The sequence below is a fragment of the Salvia miltiorrhiza genome, chromosome 1 (genome assembly GCF_028751815.1).
Source record: "Salvia miltiorrhiza cultivar Shanhuang (shh) chromosome 1, IMPLAD_Smil_shh, whole genome shotgun sequence".
Taxonomy (NCBI): Eukaryota; Viridiplantae; Streptophyta; class Magnoliopsida; order Lamiales; family Lamiaceae; genus Salvia; species Salvia miltiorrhiza.
In genome coordinates this window covers 69169970-69193888 of record NC_080387.1, presented here as the reverse complement: position 1 = coordinate 69193888, position 23919 = coordinate 69169970, and the positions used below count along the sequence as shown (strand labels likewise).

Genomic DNA, 23919 nt, shown 5'->3' with positions numbered 1-23919 from the left:
AAAGTCTAGGATTCAAACTTTATTGCTCTCCGTCCTCCAAATAAAAATATAGTATATAGACATCTTTTAATTATTATTATTTGGGATAATAACAATTACCCATATGTAGATTTTCTTTCATTCGTTTTCTTTTTCATTTTATAATAACAATTATGATTCAGGTATTGCATATTTTGTTTTAAAATCCCACCTAAAATTAAGTGGAGACGTTGAAAATTGATCTTCACTACTTAATTATATATTTGGTGGGCTAAATTAAGTTTGTGCAAATTGAAACACGAAGAATGATTAATTGGCTAAGGAAGGGAGTGCTATTAAAGAGACTACTTTGATCTCTAAAGTAAATAAATCAATATGAAGTATTATATTGGGCTTCAGAAAAATATAAGATAACACTTTTAAATTAACTTCTGCAGTTTGTTTGTCAAGCCCATTGGGAGTTTCAATAGAGTGAGCCCAACCCATTTTTAACTGCATTATTCCCACTAAATCATAATATAAGTATCAATAACTCTAAATAACCACTTTACTTAACAAAAAATATAATAATATTCATAAAAATAAAAATATATTAATGCAGATCAATTTATAGTAGACGAACAATTTTTCCTTTTTAATTAATTTTATCACTTTTCAGTTTTTATGTATAATATTACAAACAATAATTTAAAAACCGTAAATATCATAATTTTCACACTATTTACGGTAACAAATTTTTGATCCTTTGCCTTCTTCTTTTATTTTCTGTCATATCCGCTTCTTCTTAGTTTTTTGATTTGATTTTCTTCTTCTTTTATATCCAGTTATTTTTATTCTTCTTTATTCGTTTTCTTCATTCTTTTGTCAATTCTTTTTTCTTCTCGAACAACATATTAATTAATAGTTCTACTTCTTCCATTCTCAAGTTCATTCTTGTAAGATTAGAAATTTTATATTAGTATAATTAAATCTTTTGAAGGTAACTTTTATACTGTAACTGTGTGTTGTTTCTTTTCTGTTTATAGTGGTTTATTATTTGTTTTATGTTCCTATTAGTGGTTTAGTATTAGCAGAGACGATCACCTGCCCACCACTGATGTTGGCAGGTGATCGATTATATTAGTATTATATGCCAATCAATTATTTTAATTGCTTGAATAGCGTAAACTTATATTATTATATGTGAAAGCTAATTTCATAATTTTAAAATCTATCAAATTTTTAGAAATAGTAGCTAGCATTATTATATATGTTCGGTTATTTGATTTACACCGATCAGTTATAGGGGAAAACCGGAAACCGAAACTTTTAGAAAACTCCTATCGATATCAGTTACCAATGTATTTTGGTTAATTGGATTCACCGAAGCTTAATTCAAACTCCGATTTTTTTATATGAAAAAAAAATTATGCAATTGATTTTTTTTTTTTTATCAGGAAAGGGAATTTTATAAATGAAAAGAAGTCAAGCTTTGGTACCAGAGGTACCTTTTGCTCGAACAAAAGGTACAACAAGAGAGAAAAGAAACAGACCAGAAAAACACAATGAACGAGCACCTCCTACCCTCCTTCAAAACCACCCCAAAACAAAGACTCATTAGCAGCTATACACCCAAGCTCCATCCCGGACTAAACAAAAAGAACAAGCGACTCCTACCCCTCCATCAGCACCACCCCAAAGCTAGTTCATTTCAGCGACTGTACACCCAAACTCCACCCTTGTCAAACTTACACAAGCATCTTCGCTTCAGAAAACCATGCTCTAAAATCATTGATATGTGTCGGCACATTGTATGCCATTTTCCACCCCCAAACTCTTGACTTAATTTCCGCCAACACTTTTTTCCTGTTTCCACACTCCTTGATTGAATTTGCAATCATTCCTAGTTTTCCACATGCACCAGACTGAGCAAATCCATATACAAAGCAGGAGGGCGGTGTCTTTTTTATTTCCGAGATTTGTGAAAGAGAGCATGTGATCCTGTGCTTTAGTATGGAGAGCGGACTGATTTCCAAGCCAAGATAATAATGCGTACCAGATATTAGAAATTGCTGTGCAGGAAAAGAACAGATGTTCAGAGGATTCGATCTGCTCCTTGCAAATAATACAATCAACCTCTGCATTTTGGGTGATAACTTGTCTTCTAATGAGGTTCTCACATGTTGCCATTCTTCGTTTGAGTAATCTCCACGCTGTAGTTTTTGTCTTGAAGGGAACTTGAGCTTTCCAAATTGAAGTGAACTCCGAAATGTCGTTGTGATTTCTGCCCGGTGTCATTGTTTGGCCAGTAATTTTGTATGCCGATTTAACCGAGAAAAAACCTTTTGAATCTGCCTTCCACCTCCATCCATCTCGCGTACCTGCTGTTAAGGGGAAATTATGGCACAAAGCAGTAAGATTTTGAAGCTGATCAATCTCTCTACCTCTCAGTTCTCTATTCCACCCAAATTTCCACTTCCAACTCCCCTCTGCCCAGCTACCAAACTTATTGATGAGTCCGTCTTGATTATTACTGATCCTAAAGAGTCTTGGGAAAGCCTCCCTAAGACTCCTGTCCCCTGCCCAACAATGATGCCAAAAAAAGAAACCATCGCCTTCCCCGACCCGGACAGCTAAGTTTTCTCTCAACCACTTCCCCTTTTCTCCCCGACTCAACTCAAGCACCCTCTTCCACCACCCCGACCTCCCCACCCCCTTCCTCTTAGTTTTGAAACCACTTTCGTCCCAATCTAAATCCCCTCCGTGCTCTCTAATCACCCGAGTCCAAAGGGAGTCTCTTTCTGTCAAAAATGTCCAAATCCATTTAGCCATAAGAGCCTTATTAAATCTCTCCAAGTCCAAAATACCCAGCCCCCCTTCGTCCAAAATCTCCAAAATTATGCAATTGATTAATAGAGAATCTTTTTTGTATTGATAGAATGAAGTGACGAAAAATCGAATTACACCCTTCGTCCTAGCAAGTATGATTCCATACTTTTAGACATAGTTATTAAGAAGAAGAGTGAACTAAGGATAAAAGTAATACTCCCCCCGTCCCATTAGAATTGACACTTTTGAGTTGGGCACGGAGATTAAGAATAAAGAATTAAGAGTGAAAAGTAGGAATAAAGAATTAAGAGTGAAAAGTAGGTAGGGTCCACTTATTTTATGTGTGTAGAGAGTGTAAGGACCACATACCATTTTAGGAAAATGTCAATTTTAGTGGGACAAACAAAAAATGCAAGTGTGCCAATACTAGTTGGACGGAGGGAGTAGAAAATGGTGGAGTTCATAATTTTTAATAAAAAAATATTTTTTTTAAAAAATAAATTATTATTAATGAAATATATATATATGAAAAATAAGTTACGGAAAAAGTATAATTTACGGAGTTAATACGAACCGACGATATTTTATAAATTTGTGTAGCCATGGTAATGGACCGTATAACTCCAAGAATTATAGCTAGTGCAATCTACAAATTTATCTCTTCATTTGTGGGGAGATAACATTATATTATTATATATGCATTCCCATCAATAAAAGATCTCCACGTTGCAACAGCAGGATAAGGAAAGTGTGGCTGATGGTTATAAGCACGTTTTGATTTATGACATGTGTTCTCTTCGAATGAACTGGCAAATTCGGGTTGATTTTTATGATTTTTTTTTAAATTTATTACACTCAAATAAAAAAAATACACGTATACTCTAATTTTTTAAGTAACTCAAATTCCTGATCTATTGATTGAAGGAGAATCGTCTTATCAACAAACTGCGCTTCATCATCTTGATTTTTTTTATGCTAAAAAAATATAGAATGAAAACGTTATTTATTTATATAAGACTAACGTGGTATCATTTTAATTTCTTTCTCAGAAATATTTAGAGATAGAAAAGCTTGAATAGAAGAAATTCGATAGATAAAAAATACTAATAGAAAGTGAAAATTATAGACAGAAAGAAATTTTAAAAGTAGAAAATTCTAAAGAGTAAAATTTGGAAAGGGAAAATTTTCTTTTGAATTTTTCAAAGTATTTCATTTCTTTTTAAAGATTTGAGTATTTGTCTCTTTAAAAATTTTGCTCTCCAAAATTTCTACTCTCCAAAATTTTCTTTAGATAAACCTTAACTCTCTGTATAATTTTTTTTTTCTCTCTCTCTCTCTAAAATTGATACTCTCAAAATTTTCTTCTTAATAAATTTTGTCACTCAATTTTTTCTCTTCGAAATTTTTCTCTATAAAAATATGTCTCTCGATCATTTTTATCTCTCTAAAATTTATATTTATATATAATTTATATCTCTAAAATTTAACACTTTAAATTTGACTTAAAATTACAAATGCGCACTTTTCTTAAGTTGTAATGAAAATATTCACTTTTATAAAATTATTTTAGTTATGCCTAAATTGACTAAATTATCTTTAATGTCTCAATCATAAATGTACTTGCAAGACAAAAGTCTTAAGACATTCTTACATTTTTCTTATATGTTATGTACATTTTCTTAATAAATAATAGCTACTTCAATTTATTTTTATTTCTTTCTAGTCTTGATTCCTTCATTTTATGTATTTTTATTTCTAACAATTTAAATAAAATATAATCTTTAATTATAGTAATTGATAATATAGGTCAAAAAAGTAGTCTTTGGAGGGGTGACTACCTCACCAAATGTTACTTTTTGGATCGGGTCTACTTCCTCGAAGACTACTTTTTCGATCGACTATCTGCTTTTTCTTGTAGGAAATTAGATTTCATTGAGGAAAAATGATTTTTTTTTTCATAATTCATGAATCCCAAATATCACATTGAATTGATCGATATCAACATCCTTAGTCAATAATTGTATAAATTTCTTAACACTTTGTTACACAATTGTTCTTATCTAAATAAAGTACATTTTTTTTATATATAATGATCATTTTTAATTAGAAGGTATAAATATGGGCATGCATTTTTACTCACTAACACTTACAATTTTCTTCTTTCTCAAAAAAAAAAAAAAAAAAAAACACTTACAATTTTCTCCCTCTAAATTTTTATCTCCGCTAAGATTTCTTCTCTCTCTAAAAATTTCTCTCCTGTAAATTTTCTTTCTCTAGCATCTTTTCTCTTGACAATTTCTGTCTTTCTGAATTTTACTCTTCCTAAAATTTACCCTCTAAAGTTTTGTCTCTGTAAATTCTCTCTGTCTAGAAATTTTTATCTTTCTCTCTCTCTAGCATTTTCTCTCAATAATTTTATCTTTCAAATTTTTTTCTCTTTCTAAATTCTTTTCCTCGTTTTAAAAGTTTCTTTAAATAATTCTTTGATTAAATAATAAGATATACATGAACAATTTGATCAAACAATACAAATACAAGAGGATTAAAAGTGACTAATACGTAGGGTAGGGTGGGGATGAAATGACTATTTCTCAATTATAAGACATATCAAACAAAGCAATTGAATGATGGTAAAAATCATCATTCTAGATTTCCTTCATTACATCATACCCAACACCTTCTAAGAGTTTGTGTGTACTCAATTTGATTTTGTGTACGTACGTAAAAGAAATTATGATTTTCCAAAAACGGTATAAACCGTATTTAAAAATTGAGTCATTCAGCTGAAAACAAACATCCACTTTTATTAGTTGTTTACAAAGGTGTTTCTCAGAAAACTAATCTATACCATATTGAAAGCAAGAGGATGTAATTGGATGAAAAAATAATATATGCATGGATTTGCACTTGGGTATAAGATGAAGACTAATTTATTATAGGATGTAACTGGATTTACAATTTTCTGAATGAAATAAATCAACATAAAGTTGGATCAGAATTAAACAACATAAAGTAGGATTAAGTTGCCCTAAAAATATTAGGATCTAATTATAAAAGCCAATAAAATTACAAATATGTGTCATCAAAATATAAATTTTTAGATAAGTTTGTCTGATACAAATTTTAATTTGTGCCAATTAATTGACCCGGTGGAATATTTATAATTGTCTCACAATCCTTAATTAATATACATAATAAAGTATATAATTGTCTCCATAATGAATTCGACTATCCCCATCAGTGACTTTCCCTCAACCCAACCCTCAATTAAAATATGTATTTCTCTCTCCTTAAAATACACAACCCAACTTTGTCTTATTTCTACTCCCATCGGTGACATTCACATGACCTAATTATTTTTCTATTTTATAGTATAAAATTAAAAGATATATTAATATATAATTAAATGGCACCAATAAAAGAGTGCCACATGGCGATGCCATTCTCATGACATTGGGTTAGTTAGCCAACCAAAGTCACACAAAATTATATATTTTTGATTTATTTTACAATTATAAGTTTTTGTCTTTTCCCATGACTTTGGTGACAAAGTCACCAATGGGAACAACTGAGATTTTTCGAAAATGCCACCACGTGCTCGAAATGATTTTGCCATGTCGTGACAATTTTGCGTCTCTATAAATAGATACACTTTGCAAAACCTTCATGCACAGCCTCTTCATTTCTCAATCCCAAAATTAAAAATATGGCTTCATTTCTAGCCGTTGTGGCGCTGGTTTTGAGCCTGTTTGCTAACGTGTGCCATGGGGGAATCACAAGTCGTTTTGTGAGGAAACTCGAAGAGAGCGTCGATATGCCTTTAACAAGCGACGTTTTTCGTGTGCCTCCGGGCTATAATGCGCCCCAACAGGTAAACGCTCTTTACAATGGTATATAAAACCTTTTTTTTTCTCCTTTCTTTTTTCTCTCTTTCAAAGTGTGTTTCGATTATTTTATAAATATACAAATGAGGTCATTAATTAAGTGCATGGGAATATAAGTTTATTTCAGTAAGGTTCATTTAATACGATGATGAAGCGCAACCTATTGATAGTAATACACTTCTCTTCTAGTTAATAAGTCGAAATTTAATTGTCACTTAAAGAATCAATTTATGAGTGCGTCTTTTTTTTTTTTTTTTTTTTGCTAATAGCAATTTTAAATATGAAGGTTCATTTAACACAAGGAGACCATGTCGGAAAAGCCGTTATTGTATCTTGGGTGACGACTGCGGAGCCCGGTTCGAATGTAGTGAGGTATTGGAGTGAGAAGAGCCCTAGTCACAAACTAACGGCCAAGGGAACTTTCACAACCTACAAATACTATACCTACAAATCTGGTTACATCCATCATTGTACCGTAGCAAATTTGGAGGTTACTCATTTTTTTAATTATTATTTTTTTTATTATTGTCTTCCCAATTATCACCACTTCTAACCTTTTTAATTAATGTTGATGAGCATTTGAATTATGAGTTATTTACAAAAAAATAAATAAAAAAATCTCATTAATTTGTGGCAGTACAACACGAAATACTACTACCAAGTGGGCATCGGCCACACGGTGCGGACTTTCTGGTTCAAGACTCCTCCCCCCGTTGGTCCCGATGTTCCCTACACATTTGGTCTTATAGGTAACACACTTATGCAAAATTATTTATATTATATTAAATGTTTATTTAACGAAGAAACATTAATTTTTATGCAAACACTTAGGTGAGTATGTCAGCACCAAAAACTAATAGCATTATTATTACTGATCGGTAAAATCCATATCTGGACAAGGAAAAAGGAGCATTTTTTTATGGTAAAAAATTCAGTAATTTCGATTATTTCTCAAAAAGAAAACGAAGAAAATAAAGGGTCTGTTGAATTTCAAGTATTCAGTTTCACCACGAAGATAAGGAGACTTACTTCACATTTGGAATTGCACAAAAAAGACTTTTCATCTCAGAGAGGTTTGCGCAAAATTTTGGGAAAACGGCTGCTAGTCTATTAAGTTTTAAAATTCCACAAACATTTTTCTTGTCAAGCTAGTCATACATAATTTGCACCCTACCTATGCTTAGATATCAAAAGTATTAACATTTAATAAGAACTTAAAATGTTAAAATATAATTTTGGAATTGAGCAATGGATATGGGAGTTTGTTTGCAGGGGATTTGGGGCAGACATATGACTCGAACTCGACGTTAAGTCATTACGAGTCGAACCCGGGCAAAGGGGAAGCAGTTTTGTTTGTTGGAGATTTGTCGTACGCAGACAAGTATCCGAATCACGACAACAATAGGTGGGATACATGGGGAAGATTTGTAGAGAGAAAGAATGCTTATCAACCCTGGATTTGGACAGCAGGCAATCATGATATTGTTGGAAATATGGTTTTATGCCAAATCTGAAAATTATTATTTAATTAAATATTTATTATTTAATTAAAATAATAATTGGATGTTAATCTACATCTCGAGTAGATCAACGTGATATACTTGAAATCTCAAAACCGATTTCCGGTGAGTGAGATATTGTATGTCAAAGTTTGGATGTTGAAGAGGGAAAATCAGTTTCAACTTCTGCGTTCAACGATTGCGGCCACCTACCGCAGCCGCCGGAATTGACTGTTTCAACTTCTGCGTTCAACGATTGCGGCCACCTACCGCAGCCGCCGGAGTTGACTGCCGATCCGTTCACACTCGGTTTAACACCTATAAATATGGGTGTGTGGTGAGCTTTAGAATTCACTCTGAAAACTCACAACTCACAACTCACAAAATAGTCTGCATTCTGCATTCCACCTCTAGCTCAGTTTTCGATCCTTATTCAGTTCGCCGGAGCTCGCCGGATTGTGGTGCTACATCCGACGAGACGAAGTCGTTTTACCTTTGGGGAAGATACGCCTAAACCGAAGAGCACTACCGGGGCGATAATCTTCTTGCGGGAAGAGATTCATCTCGACTCGACTTATTATACGTATAATTTATTTATACAGTATATTTCAGTTGTATAAAATTATTTCAGTTGTAATTTCTCAAATTAATTTTCTTTTGTAATATTTCAATTAATTTGAGTTGTATTATCTCAAAATATTTATTTTGTAATATCTCGATCGTGTACCCGGTTCTAACAATCGCAAGAAGATTATTTCTCTGCCTCTGATACACGTTCGAGAAATGGCTCACACCGACATCAATATGGACGACTCCACTACCTCTGCAACCATCGGTTCAACCACGTCGTCAATATTTTCCTCGTTTGCATCAACGGGGGCTTCATCGTCAACATCTAGAACTATTGGTCTTGCCGAGAAACCATCAACGTTCTCAGGCAAGAACTTCAAATATTGGCAAGAGAAGATGCTATTCTACCTCACAACCGTGGGGTTTGCCGGATTCTTAATGGAGGATAAACCTCCAACCCCGAGTGAAGGGGAAGGGGAGACAAGCCAAGAAATTCGTGCCGGATATTTGAACTGGTGCCGCGGCGACTACTTGTGCCGTAACACCGTTCTCATGTCTCTGGACGAACGGCTCTACCGTGTTTTCAAGGTTCATGAAACCACGAAACAATTGTGGGAGGCCCTTGATTTGAAATATCAAGTGGACAAGGCAAATACTACCAAGTATATTGTCGCCAAATGGTTGGAATATAAAATGGTTGACTCCCGACCATTGATGGACCAAGTGGAAGAGTTCCAAAATCTTTCACATGAGGTTCAAGCCGAAGGGATGCCCTTGGCGGATGCATTGCTCGTTGCAATCATCATAGAGAAATTACCTCCTAGTTGGAGGAAATTTCAAAACCTTTTGAAGCATGAGCGCTCGGAGATGTCCGTGCCGATATTGTTATCCAAGCTTCAAATGGAGGATCACGTGAGAAGTCGTGATCAAAAGGAAAAAGCTCCGATGGAGGCAAAGGCCAATCTCACCGAGAAAGGCGGTCCCTCCAATAAACGTGGTCGCCCTAACCCTAATAATAAGGGTAAAGGGAAACAAGGCGGTAGTCAACCATCAAAGTTTGATGGTGTATGTTATAATTGTGACAAAAAAGGTCACATGGCTAAGGATTGCCGCAATCCAAAGCGGAAGAAAGCAAATGGCAACGTGAACAACGTCGAGAAGGACTTCGACGATTGGAACCACGATGACTTTGCTGCCATGATCTCCGAGGTGAATCATGTGGACAACCCGAACGCTTGGTTCGTGGATACCGGCGCTACCGTCCATATATGCATAAATCGTGAGTTGTTCCACAACTACAAGGAAGTGGAAAACAAAACGATAATGGAGGCTAGCGAGCGGACATCCCAAGTCCTTGGCATGGGAGATGTGATTCTTCAACTCACGTCGGGCGTGGAGATCACATTAAAAGACGTATTACACGCTCCAACTGTCCGAAAGAATTTAATTTCGGGCTTTAGGCTTACGAATAAGGATTTTGAATTGTTTTTCAAATCTGACTATGTTGTAATACGCAAGTGGGGAAAGTTCCTAGGGAAAGGCTATGCCTCCGAAGGACTTTTCAAACTTGGAGTAAGAGCTTGTAAGCCTGCCAAGGCTAAAATCAATAAAGATGCATCAACCTCTTCTGCTTACTTGATTGAGTGTTCTGATTTATGGCATTGTAGACTTGGACATGTTAATCTAAATGCTATAAAGAGATTAGTAAAAATGAATTTACTAAAAGTTGATGAATACAACTCACAAGAAAAATGTGAAGTTTGTGTTGAAGCCAAGATGGCTAAGTTACCGTTTAAATCGGTAAAAAGGAGCACTCAACCTTTGGAACTTATTCACACCGATGTTTGTGATTTAAAGTTCGTGCAAACTAGAGGTGGCAAGAAGTACTTTATCACCTTTATAGACGATTGCACAAAGTATTGTTACCTTTACTTATTGAAAAGTAAAGATGAGGCTATTGAAGCTTTTATAAACTTCAAAAATGAAGCCGAGAATCAACTTGGATGTCGAATTAAGATGGTTCGAAGTGATAGAGGTGGAGAATATGTAGCTCCGTTTGCTGAATTATGCAACGAAAGTGGTATAATACATCAAACGACGGCTCCTTATTCACCACAATCTAACGGCGTTGCTGAACGCAACAATCGAACTCTTAAGGAGATGATGAATGCCTTGTTGATTAGTTCAGGATTACCCCAGAACATGTGGGGGGAAGCTGTCTTAACGGCCAACTATATCTTGAACAAGATTCCACTCAAAGGGAAAGATGTAACTCCCTATGAGCTATGGAAAGGAAGGAAACCTTCGTATAAATACCTCAAAGTGTGGGGGTGTTTAGCCAAGGTAGAAGTGCCTTTACCAAAGCAAGTTACAATAGGACCTAAAACGGTGGATTGTATCTTCATTGGTCATGCACTTAATAGCAGTGCCTATCGTTTTATAGTGCACAGATCGGAGATACCTGATATACATGTTGGGACAACGATAGAATCAAGGAATGCTATATTCTTTGAAAATATCTATCCTCACAAGGATAAAGGTACATCGAACTCTAATGATGGAGTTGATGGTGATGCTACAGGTTCTAAACCTATGGAAGTAGCAAGTAATTCTACTCAAGTAGATGATGCCACAAGTTCTAATCCTGTACCACCTAATAGGAAAAGACCAAGGTCTAAACCTATGGATGTAGAACCAAGATGTGGGGAACGAGTTAGAAAAGCTAATGTCTATGGACCGGATTATGTTGTCTTAATGCTAGATGGCGAACCAGTGACGATTAAAGAAGCTATGTCTGGCTCAGATGCAACTCTCTGGAAAGAAGCCATCGATGTTGAGATTGATTCTATTATGCAGAATCATACTTGGGTGTTAGTGGATCTACCACCTGGAAGTAAAGCTTTAGGATGCAAATGGATCCTAAAGAAGAAGTACAAATCTGATGGTACTATAGATAAGTACAAAGCCCGACTTGTCGTTCAAGGTTTCAGGCAGAAAGAAGGATACGATTTCTTCGATACCTATTCACCTGTGACCAGACTAACATCTATTCGGATGCTTCTCGCTATTGCTGCCTTGCACAATCTTGAGATTCACCAAATGGATGTGAAAACTGCGTTCTTGTATGGCGAGTTGGAAGATGAAATATATATGAAGCAACCTGAAGGGTTTGTAGTACCTGGGCAAGAGCACAAAGTATGCAAACTTCAAAGGTCTTTATATGGGTTGAAGCAAGCACCGCTTCAATGGCATTTAAAATTTGACAGTGTAATGTTGTCAAATGGATTCAGAATCAATGAGTGCGATAAATGTATCTACATTAAGAATTCTAATAACGGATATGTTATTGTTTGTCTTTATGTAGATGACATGCTCATCATGGGAAGTAATTCCCGAGTGATTCAAGAAACCAAAGGCATGCTAAGTAAAAATTTTAGTATGAAAGATATGGGCTTAGCTGATGTTATCCTTGGAATTAAAATTCTAAGAAGACCTGATGGTATTGCTATAACACAATCTCACTACGTTGAGAAAGTGTTAAAGAAATTCAACGCTTTTGACAAGCCAATAGCTAAGACACCATGGGAACCTAATGTGCATTTGAGTGTACACAAGGGAGAACCTGTTGACGCGATAGAATATGCGAAGATTATTGGGAGCTTGTTGTATCTAACAAATTGCACTCGTCCCGATATAGCATGCTCGGTCAACAAGTTGGGCAGCTTTACAGCTAACCCTAGTAATGAACATTGGAAAGCTCTTGAAAGGGTTTTGAGATATTTGAAATATACTCAAAACTATGCGATTCATTATACTAGGGAACCCTCTGTACTTGAAGGGTACTGTGATGCAAATTGGATATCTGATGCCAAAGACTCGTTTTCAACGAGCGGTTATGTATTCACTGTGGGGGGTGGTGCTGTGTCTTGGAAATCCAAGAAGCAAACATGTATTGCTAGATCGACCATGGAATCAGAATTCATAGCTTTGGATAAAGCTGGTGAAGAAGCCGAGTGGCTTAGAAATTTCCTCGAGGATATTCCATGTTGGTCGAAACCTGTGTCGTCCGTGATAATTCATTGTGATAGTCAAGCTGCTATCGGACGAGCACAAAACCATTTGTATAACGGTAAGTCGAGACATATTCGTCGACGTCATAATACCGTGAGACATTTGATCACTAGTGGAGTTATCTCAATTGATTATATAAGATCAATTGATAACATAGCGGATCCTTTGACAAAAAGTATCCATCGAGATCAAATGTATAAACTGTTAGGGGGAATGGGTTTGAAGTCCACAAATTAAGGATAATCATAGTGGCAACCCAACCATGATGACTGGAGGATCCCAAGAACTTGGTTCAATGGGACAACTAAGTTATGAAAATCCGTGTGTTGAACACTCGAATTGCCTATTCCTTGTAGAACAGTGAGTGTTCGGAAACCTGCACGTGGTGAGGTTAAGTCTTTGACTTTTAATGACTCTAGAACTCCTCGAAGAGGACAAGTATAGCAGGATACTTGAGTTAAGAGTCACCTATGTAAGTGTGAAGTGGGGCCGCTTCGATTGAAACACTTATGAATCCAAAGAGGTGTTCCAAGGCCTGTAATGGACACAAACGTGAGAACGAATAAGGATTGAAGCAATATTGTGTCAATATTGTTGACTAAGTATACACCGAGGAGGACTAGTTCAAGGAACACAATCCACTAGGCCGCCGGTATACTCGATAATATTGACTATGGCAGGTTCAAAGCCACAAGCTACCTTTCCAAAAGCAATGTTGTTTCTTAAGAAGACTGAGCTAAATGTCTGCATACATACGCATACTGATTTCTCACTCATGTGGGGGATTGTTGGAAATATGGTTTTATGCCAAATCTGAAAATTATTATTTAATTAAATATTTATTATTTAATTAAAATAATAATTGGATGTTAATCTACATCTCGAGTAGATCAACGTGATATACTTGAAATCTCAAAACCGATTTCCGGTGAGTGAGATATTGTATGTCAAAGTTTGGATGTTGAAGAGGGAAAATCAGTTTCAACTTCTGCGTTCAACGATTGCGGCCACCTACCGCAGCCGCCGGAATTGACTGTTTCAACTTCTGCGTTCAACGATTGCGGCCACCTACCGCAGCCGCCGGAGTTGACTGCCGATCCGTTCACACTCGGTTTAACACCTATAAATATGGGTGTGTGGTGAGCTTTAGAATTCACTCTGAAAACTCACAACTCACAACTCACAAAATAGTCTGCATTCTGCATTCCACCTCTAGCTCAGTTTTCGATCCTTATTCAGTTCGCCGGAGCTCGCCGGATTGTGGTGCTACATCCGACGAGACGAAGTCGTTTTACCTTTGGGGAAGATACGCCTAAACCGAAGAGCACTACCGGGGCGATAATCTTCTTGCGGGAAGAGATTCATCTCGACTCGACTTATTATACGTATAATTTATTTATACAGTATATTTCAGTTGTATAAAATTATTTCAGTTGTAATTTCTCAAATTAATTTTCTTTTGTAATATTTCAATTAATTTGAGTTGTATTATCTCAAAATATTTATTTTGTAATATCTCGATCGTGTACCCGGTTCTAACAGATATTGATTTCGCACCTGAAATTGTGAGCATTTTAGAAAAATATCATGTGAATTGAGAGAATATAAATGGAGTAGATAAATTGAGATGATGAGATATGTGGGTGTGGGCGCAGGGTGAGGAAGAAACATTCAAGCCATTCAAACAACGGTACCCAACACCGTATAGAGCATCAAACAGTAGCTCACCACTCTGGTACTCAATCAAAAGAGCTTCCGCGTATATCATTGTGCTCTCTTCTTACTCCGCATGCGGTACCGTACCATCATCTTATATTACTCTCTCTCCAAATATTATACTCCATATATGATTAAGTTATCGTACAAACTCATTTAAAGTAAATTTATAAAGTAGTTGCACTTATTCAGATATTTTATAGGTCAAGTGCAATTACATGTTAAATGCAAGATACTATATAGAAATATAATAAGGAAAATTGTCAAAAGGGCTTCATTTTTTTTTTTTTAAATTATCAATTAATTAATAGTACTTACTTAAAATGATAAAATTGATCACGATCCAACCGGTATTAATTTATATAGGTTTTTCTGTACTTATATTGAGTTACCATTGATGTTTCACTCCTTATTTTAAATAATATTGTGAACATATATACTCATACTCCATTCGTCTCACAAAAATATGAACATTTAATTGTAAGTGACACAAGTTTTAAAATTTATTAGATAAAAGTGTATTGTAAATGAAAAATGGATCCCACTTTATTAAAAATAGAGATAAAAAGTAAGGGGATTGTCATTGTGACAAGGTAGCTAGTGTACAAAAATAAAAATATTCATAGTGAGACGAATGCCTTGTATAAAGAGTGAAGGACCTAGTAAAGTGAAAAATAAAAGTGCATGGAGTTGTGTCTTTTGCTTTTAATTTATATCAGAAGGAGCTACTTGATTAAAAGTAATATTGTAAATACGAGATTGGTGTAGGCAAGTACAGTCCACAGTATAAATGGCTGGAGCAGGAGCTTGAAAAAGTGGAGAGGAAGGAGACGCCATGGCTGATTGTGATGGCCCACGCCCCAATGTATAACAGCTACAATTATCACTATATGGAAGCTGAAACCATGAGAGTTGTCTATGAGCCCTGGTTTGTTAAATACAAAGTTGATATTGTCTTTGCTGGCCATGTCCATGCCTACGAACGATATGTAACTTCACTACGCCCCATCTCTCTCTCTCTCTACAAAAATTTACATTTTCTTGAAATTAAATGATTCATGTTGGAAAAGTAAGAAAAAGCTAGAACCGAAAAGTGAAAAAGAAACTTTTCTCTCATTATCTTCTGATAAAAAAAAAAGAGTACAGCAAGGTATATAAACACTCATGCACTCATGCAATACAGCTGCAAATTCTAACTAACTAGCCAGCTAGGATAATGAAAGGAGCAATCGTGTGTGCATGCACCCATGCACAGTGAAGATACATTTCCAACACGCCCCCTCAAGATGGAGCGTAAATGCTGGAAAAGCCCATCTTGCTCATGATGTTATGCAAGGCCGGATGATGTTATGCAAGGCCGGAGCAGGTAATGCCTTAGTCAAAACATCTGCAAGCTGCAAGGTATTTTTCACATGTAGTGGCTGCACAACACCTTGCTGGAATCGTTCACGGACAGTGTGGCAGTCGATTTCGATGTGCTTGGTTCTTTCATGAAAAACCGGATTGTTGCAGATGTATACTGCAGCTTGATTGTCACAGTAAAGCGGTGTGGCTTTACTCTGCGGAATCCCAAAATCAAGTAAAAGATTACGTATCCAAGTGACTTCACAACATACTTGTGCCATAGCGCGATACTCTGCTTCAGCCGAAGAACGAGAGATCGTGCTTTGCTTCTTTGATCGCCAAGAAACAAGTGAAGAGCCAAGAAAAACGGCAAAACCAGTAACTGATTTTCTGGTGGTAGGGCATGAAGCCCAATCAGCATCACAGAAGGCAGATAAGCTAAGATTAGAGTCTTTGGCAAAGAAAAGACCGTGCCCAATGCTACCCTTCAAGTATCGCAAGACACGTTCAGCTGCAGTAAGGTGACCTTCACACGGCTTAGAGACAAATTGGCTCAAATTATGAACCGCAAATGTGATATCAGGTCGAGTTAAGCTGAGATATAAGAGCCTTCCAATAAGTCTTCTGTAAGAAGAAGCATCTGACAGAGGAGCTCCTTCATTTAAAGTCAAATGTTTACCTGACTCCATAGGAGTAGAAGCAGGTCTGCAACTGACTAAACCAGTATCTTTGAGTAAGTCTAATACATACTTCCTTTGGCAAAGATAAATGCCTTGATTATTGCGAGCTATTTCCAAACCAAGGAAATAGGAAGGTCTTCCCAAGTCTTTGTATTTAAAAGTCTGACCCAAAAACTGCTTGAAAGAAGAGACTAAGTCATCATCATTGCTGGTAATCAATATGTCATCTACATAAACCACAAGACCCAAAAATTTTGAGCCTTCCTTCTTATAAAAGAATGAGTGATCACAAGCTGACTGAACTAATCCAAAATCACTGAGTGCCTCAGAAAATTTGATATACCATTGCCTCGAGGCCTGCTTGAGGCCATATAAAGACTTCTTGAGCTTACACACTGATCCTGGAGGATAAGATTGCCCCTCTGAATCAAGGAGGCCTGGAGGAAGCTCCATGTAAATATCCTCAGACAAATCACCATAAAGAAACGCATTATTGATATCAAGATGTGTGAGGGACCAATCATGAATAGCAGCTAACGAAAGCATCATCTTGACAGTAACCAACTTTGCCACTGGGGAGAAGGTGTCAAGATAATCAATACCAGCCTGCTGTGTATACCCTTTGGCAACAATTCTTGCCTTATACCGATCTAGAGATCCATCTGCAAAGAATTTAGTGCGAAAAACCCATTTGCGTCCAATGGCAATCTTATCGGGAGGTAATAAGGTGACATACCAAGTGTCAGATTTAATAAGAGCCTCTAACTCAGCCTGCATAGCTTTCCTCCATTCAGCATACAAGGAAGCTTGATGATAGGAGAAAGGTTCAGGAATGGCAGAGAGAGAGCAGATTAATCGATAGTAAGAGGAGGAAAGTCTAGAATAGGAGATGTATTTATGGAGAGGATAAGGAGAAGAAGTAATAGAGTTGCATACATAATCTGACAAATGAGCAGGAACCTTGCTAGTTCTGCCAGATTTTGTAGTAAGAGAAGGAGGAGGTGCTGCTGATGCAGGAACAGAAATAGGAATGGCCATGGAAGGACTAGATGAAGTAGGAGCAGAATTAGCAGTAGTTTTGGCAGTTGGAAGAGCAGATTCTATAGGAAAAGTGAATTGTGGCTCAGGAAAAGATGAAGAGGGAAGATGAGAGTAAGGAAAAGTATTTTCATGAAAAATCACATCCCTACTAATGCTCACTTGCTGAGTATCTAAATTCAGCACCTTGTAACCCTTGTAACCAGGTGGATAGCCCAGAAACAGACACTTGGAAGCTCTAGGTGAAAACTTTGACCTATGTCTGTCTAAAGTGGAGACAAAACACAAACACCCAAAAACCCTTAAATGTGAATAAGATGGTTGTTTCCCAAATAACATTTCAAAAGGAGTGGTGTTATGTGGAAGAACTGAAGATGATGTTCTATTAATGAGATAAGAAGCAGTGTGTACACAATCTCCCCAATAGGTGACAGGTAAATGGGATTGGAAAAGCAGACTCCTAGCTACATTAAGGAGATGTTGATGCTTTCTTTCCACTCTAGCATTTTGCTGAGGAGTGGAGACACAGGAATGATGAATGAGAGTGCCAAATTTAGAATATAGTTCTCCTAAATTGAACTCTGGACCATTATCACATCTAAGAATTTTGATACTCTTCCCAAACTGAGTTTGTATGGTATTGAAAAATTGGGTGAGAATTTCTTTAACATCAGATTTATGCTTCATTAAGAAGGTCCAAACAAATCTTGAATGATCATCAACAATTGTGAGAAAATAAACATATCCTTGCACAGTGGGTGTTGGATATGGTCCCCATATATCACAGTGGATCAAATCAAAAATATTCTGAGCTACAGTTTGAGATTCAGAGAATGACAAACGCTTTTGTTTAGCCAATGGACAAATCTCACAAAGAGTATTTTTACAATTGGAAAGAGATAAAGTTTTAGACAACAACTGGAGTTTACTAAAAGATAAATGCCCTAATCTATGATGCCATGTATCAGTTGACACCATATTGGACACTGGAGGAGAAGGAGTATGGACTGGTGGATTTGCAGAAACTGAAGAAGCATCTAACACATAGAGATTGCCCACTCTGCTACCCTTCCCAATCACAATCCCCTGAGAAGCTCCCTGAATCACAAAAGTATCAGGTGTGAAAGTTACTGAACATTGCGTAGAAGATGTGAGTGAGCTTACTGAGATCAGATTATAGGAAAAGGAAGGTACACAAAGTACAGAAGTAAGCTCAAGTGTAGAGGAAAGAACAATGGTGCCAATGCAAGTGACAGGAGCATTACTACCATTGGGAAGATTCACATGAGTATTTGTGGATATGGATGTTTTAGTGAAGAGAGCAGGGTCATTACACACATGATGTGTTGCTCCTGTATCAAGCAACCATACAGAAGGCTGAAAAATAGAGCAAATGAAAGGATGATTGGAAATCGTACCACTGAATGGAGGACTTGCACCAGCAGAGGTGGAGTTATGACCATGAGTCTTCACATCATTCATAGTAGGAGCGGAAGTAGTCATAGATCCAGCTACTTGCATCTGACTTTGCAAATAGGATATCATCTGAGCCATATCTGCAGTAGATAAAGTAGTGCTCTGATGTGAAGGTGTATTATCAGCAGCACTCAGCTGATTCACAGATCGAGCACCATTAGAAGAAAAACCAGTAGATTTCCCTTTGCCTTTGCCATATCCTGGTGGATAGCCTATGATCTCAAAGCACTTATCCACTGTATGGTTAGTTTTTCCACAGTTAGTACAAAGAAACTTGCCCTTACCTCCTTTGCCACGACCAATACCTGCTGCATTAATTATAGATCCAGGCATTTCACTGATAATAGGAGGTGCTGGAGTTGATACAGAATCAATAGACCTCTGCCTTTCTTCCTGAAGAACCAATGCAAAAATCTTTGACAAGGAAGGAAAAGGAAGAGAAGAGATAATCTGAGATCGAATCTGCGAATAAACAGAACTTAATCCAATGAGAAATTGCATTGAGCACTCTTGCATCTGGAATTCACACCATTTGCGCGAGCTATGGCATCGACAAGTATCGCAAGTGCACCAACGTGAGGGCTGAAAATCCTTGTATTCATCCGAGAGAATGCGGAGCTTGGTATAGTAAGCTCCTACATCATCAGACCCCTGCTTTAGGGTGAGAAGTTGTTGTTTGAGTTGATAAACTCGAGCAACATTCCCTTGAGCAAAGCGATCTTTCAAATCGTTCCAAATTAGAGAAGCATCATCGAGATACATAAGACTTGAGCTAATATCAGGCACGACAGAGTTGCGCAACCATGAAACAACCATGCTATTGCATCGGAGCCACTGAGAATAGATCGCTTCAGTCGGATGCGGTCGATCGATGGTACCATCAACAAACGCAAGTTTGTTCTTCGCCGTTAGTGCCGTCATCATGGAGCGATTCCAATTCACATAATTGGATCCGTTGAGTTGTTGTGTGACCAGCTGCACACCAGGATTGTCACTGCTGGACAAATAATAGGGGCTGGACTGATCTTCATGTGGTGGAACAGGAGGAAATTGCGGCTTAGGGGCCATCGGAAAACAGATCGGAAAACAGCGGAAGGTTTATGCTCTGGATACCATGTTGGAAAAGTAAGAAAAAGCTAGAACCGAAAAGTGGAAAAGAAACTTTTCTCTCATTATCTTCTGATAAAAAAAAAGAGTACAGCAAGAGGTATATAAACACTCATGCACTCATGCAATACAGCTGCAAATTCTAACTAACTAGCCAGCTAGGATAATGAAAGGAGCAATCGTGTGTGCATGCACAGTGAAGATACATTTCCAACAATTCATTTTGTGGGTGCAGAAGCGGATATCGAATGTTGATTACCAGATTGTGAAGGGAGAGTGCAGGCCCAAAACTGACCCCTCGGCTCCTGTGTATGTTACAATTGGCGATGGAGGAAATATTGAGGGCTTAACAAACGAGTAAGCACTATATATATACACTGAATTTCTTAATTTAATTAGCCAATTATATACCCCTTTTGTTTCGAAAGAGCATGTTTAGTTTGTTTAACATGTGTTTTAATTAATTAGGTGATTGTGTTGTGATTGAAGAAAGGGGTTCATTTTTGTGAATCGAGTGGAGAAATAATTGTTGACCATATTGATAAAATTATGAATAAGTGTTAAAAGTGAGGATAAAAAATAAGGGATTATTGGTGAAGTCATGTTCAAAAATAGATTGTATATATTCTCGTGGAGCAGATGAAAAAGAAAAATGAGAATACTTTTACGATACGGAGGAAATATTATGGTATCTATTAAAACAATCAATTCAATTTCATATATACTCCCTTCGTCCCCTGAACATCTTTCTAAGGGAGGGTGACACGAATTTTAATAAAAAATAGTTGTGTATTAGATGAGTGAAGAACGAGTCCCATAAAAAAGTGAAGATGATAAGAGTAATAGTGGTGCAATTATTTCCAAAAATAGATTAGGAAGGTGTTTGAGGAATGGAGGGAGTATAAATTACGCTAGATATAGTATAAATTGATAAATAACATACTTTCTCTGTCCACAAAAAATAGTCTCTTTTTTGCCATTTTGAAATGTACACAAAAATTAGTCTCTTTCTACTTTTGAAAACTTTCTATCACATGGTGGACTCATTTCCCCACTCACAATACAATTAATGATTACTATTATTAAGTGAGATCAAAAAAAAAAAAAAAAAAAATATTAAGTGAGATCATTTCTCCACTTACAATAAACTAAATCATTTTCGTTAAAACTCGTGTCGTCTTCTTCTAGAATTATTTTTAATGGACGGAGGGAGTATATATATTTTTGTTTTAATTTGTAGTTTTGACTTTCAAAATGAGACACTTACAACTCTATCTTTTTTTTTTGTGCAATTATAACGTCCTAAATTTTTTAACAATAAAACTACCTCTTCTCGTCAATAAAACAACCCCATTAATTCTAGCAACATAGGTCGATCGGATAGATTTCAAGGGGAAAGTTAAAAAGTGATGATGTAATTGCAACGTTCTATTTAGTGGAAAAAAAGAAACGAGAGACGCTTTAGTGGTAAACAGTGGAATAGTAAAAATTTTGTTTTGGAGATCAAGATTAGGCTTTGGTCTTGGAATAGGATTTTTGAGATTGTTGATGATGCGATGGATTTGGATGCGTGGTGCTCCAATGACCTGATTTGTAAAATGTTTTAAGGCTTCTGCCTTGGTACCTCTGGTACCGATTTATATTAGTTCTACTTATTTTTCTGATCAAAAAATTTTTTTTGCAACGTTTTATTTAAAGTCACGCGAGAATAAAAAAGAGCATAAGTAAAAGTTGTGTTATTTGTTATAATTAACTCAATACCAAAATAAAATGATTTAAATCATTGGCGTGCTGAATTTTTAAAAAATTGTATATATTCAGTGTGACAGTGCCGCAACCAGAATATTCGGCCTTTCGAGAGTCGAGTTACGGACATGCGATTTTAGACATCAAGAACAAAACGCATGCTTATTACAGCTGGCATCGAAACGACGACGGATTTGCCGTGAAAGCTGATTCGATGTGGCTCCGCAATCGTTACTGGGATCCCGTGGATGAATCGGATTCCCTTTGATCGATTAAATCGTGCTTTATTTTATGTTCTTTTTAATGTGTAATTTTTTTTCCTTTTCTTTTAAATGTTGTTGGTAGTATTTTGAACAATGAAGGAAAATAAGTTTTTTTTTCGCTCTTCTCAAAACGTTTTTGGGAGAGGGAAAAGAATAAGTGTTGGATTTTTTCAGATTTTGCAACTTTTACTCTCTTTGTTTGGCGGCATGAGTTGTATATAAATGATTTAATAATTGTGTTTATTATTATGTATGAATGTATTAATCAACATCATCAATTGCAGTATATGGCTCGGATCTCATTGTTGTGTTATTAATAGTACAATATTTAGATGAGAAAGACTTTTAATTTTTTCACACAAACATATTAAACTCGCTCGATCTAAAAGTCAAAATATGTGATTCTTCACGTGAACTTGAACAATGAACTACACCACTTAATACAATCACCAATTGCAGTATATGAATGTATTAATCAACATCATATTATATATGAATGTATTAATCAACATCATCAATTGCAGTATACGGCTCGGATCTCATTGTTGTGTTATTAATAGTACAATATTTAGACGAGAAAGACATTTAATTTTTTCATACAAAAATATTAAACTCGCTCGATCTAAAAATCAAAATATGTGATTCTTCACGTGAACTTGAACAATGAACTACACCACTTAATACAATCACCTAGTTGCAGAGCCACATTCAAGAGTCCTGCCTCAATTTTGTTAAACTACACCTTATATATTCCTATATTCCTAGTTTTTTTTATTCCTTAAAATATTGTATGAAAGTTTACTAAAAAAGTGAATTATGACAATAGTGAAATTCAGTTCCAAAATGATTCCAGCGTAATCTCAGCCAAATAAATTTATTTTTCCACTAAAGATTCGAGGAATACGTGAAATAAGTGAAAAACTTATGTAAAATCGTATCACAAATTAAAATTTGTAAACGATACTGCTGAAATGGAAATTTTATTCAAAAAAAATAATTTGAAATCCCTTGAAAGCACACGCGCAGACTAAGGGGCGAATCTCAGGAAAGAGAGTTCAAGAAAAAAAGAACAAAAAACCCTCACAAAAGGGAACAAAACACCCAAAGAAGAAGAAACGTACCAACGAACCGACACGGAGAAGGGACGGAAAGACAACCTCAAAAGTTCCGGCCGAACCATTGCCCCTAGGCAACCCGGCCCCTTCAAATTGTATGGACGATGTATTTGTAACTTATTATACACTAACACAGGTACAGATTTGTTAAATATAATTGAATTTAGATCTTAATTCGTTTTACAAAATTTGATAATTAAAACAATATGATAAATAGTTAATGATTTCACGTAATCTATGTGTCCACTTTCTGCCAAAAAGTGCTAGAGAGTTTACTGCAAAAGTGAACATAGAAAAATCCAAAGAAACTCAATTCGAAAATGATTTTGTTAGATCTTATATTGTACTAGTTGGGATGAGTTTCGCCCAATATTTCACTAATAGGGGCCGTGGACAAATTGAACTTTATATGGGCCCACGGATGGAAATAAAAGGGCTAGCATGGTCCAGTAGCAGTGCTCATTTCGATTTCCCATTCGCTTTGTTGAAATAAAATACTCTCTCCACCATTGACCCATTCATGCGCCTTATTAATAATGTCTCATATTCTTTTTAATAAAATAAAAATATTTAAAATATTATTAACAGTGAATTCAACCCATTTTATACGGAGGGAGTAAAAT

The 23919-nt window shown here is 36.1% G+C and overlaps 2 protein-coding genes across 2 annotated transcripts; one reads left to right on the top strand and one right to left on the bottom strand.

Moving 5' to 3' along the window:
* The first annotated feature begins 5464 nt into the window (after positions 1–5464).
* On the top strand, positions 5465–22427 carry LOC131005471 (purple acid phosphatase 2-like). The gene is made up of 9 exons (XM_057932468.1): positions 5465–6658; positions 6958–7161; positions 7309–7420; positions 7944–8156; positions 14360–14376; positions 14467–14605; positions 15296–15516; positions 20408–20529; positions 21994–22427. The coding sequence occupies exons 1-9, from the start codon at positions 6494–6496 to the stop codon at positions 22184–22186; spliced, it is 1386 nt and encodes a 461-aa protein (XP_057788451.1). The 5' UTR covers positions 5465–6493; the 3' UTR covers positions 22187–22427.
* Positions 18415–19662, bottom strand: LOC131005472 (uncharacterized). Its single transcript, XM_057932469.1, has 2 exons — positions 19008–19662; positions 18415–18687 (listed from the first exon to the last, which is right to left on the bottom strand). Exons 1-2 carry the CDS (start codon positions 19579–19581, stop codon positions 18653–18655), a joined length of 609 nt encoding a protein of 202 aa, XP_057788452.1. The 5' UTR covers positions 19582–19662; the 3' UTR covers positions 18415–18652.
* Positions 22428–23919: the final 1492 nt, after the last annotated feature.

What these genes read in the sequence shown, in the direction of transcription:
- LOC131005471 (XM_057932468.1), top strand. Translation starts at nt 6,494, where the DNA reads ATGGCTTCATTTCTAGCCGTTGTGGCGCTGGTTTTGAGCCTGTTTGCT. An exon ending in GTACCGTAGCAAATTTGGAG is followed by an intron (nt 7,162 to 7,308) that starts GTTACTCATTTT and finishes AATTTGTGGCAG; the next exon opens with TACAACACGAAATACTACTA. An exon ending in ATTGAGGGCTTAACAAACGA is followed by an intron (nt 20,530 to 21,993) that starts GTAAGCACTATA and finishes GTATATATTCAG; the next exon opens with TGTGACAGTGCCGCAACCAG.
- LOC131005472 (XM_057932469.1), bottom strand. Translation starts at nt 19,581, where the DNA reads ATGCAAGAGTGCTCAATGCAATTTCTCATTGGATTAAGTTCTGTTTAT. An exon ending in TGCAAGTCCTCCATTCAGTG is followed by an intron (nt 18,688 to 19,007) that starts GTACGATTTCCA and finishes TTTGTGATTCAG; the next exon opens with GGAGCTTCTCAGGGGATTGT.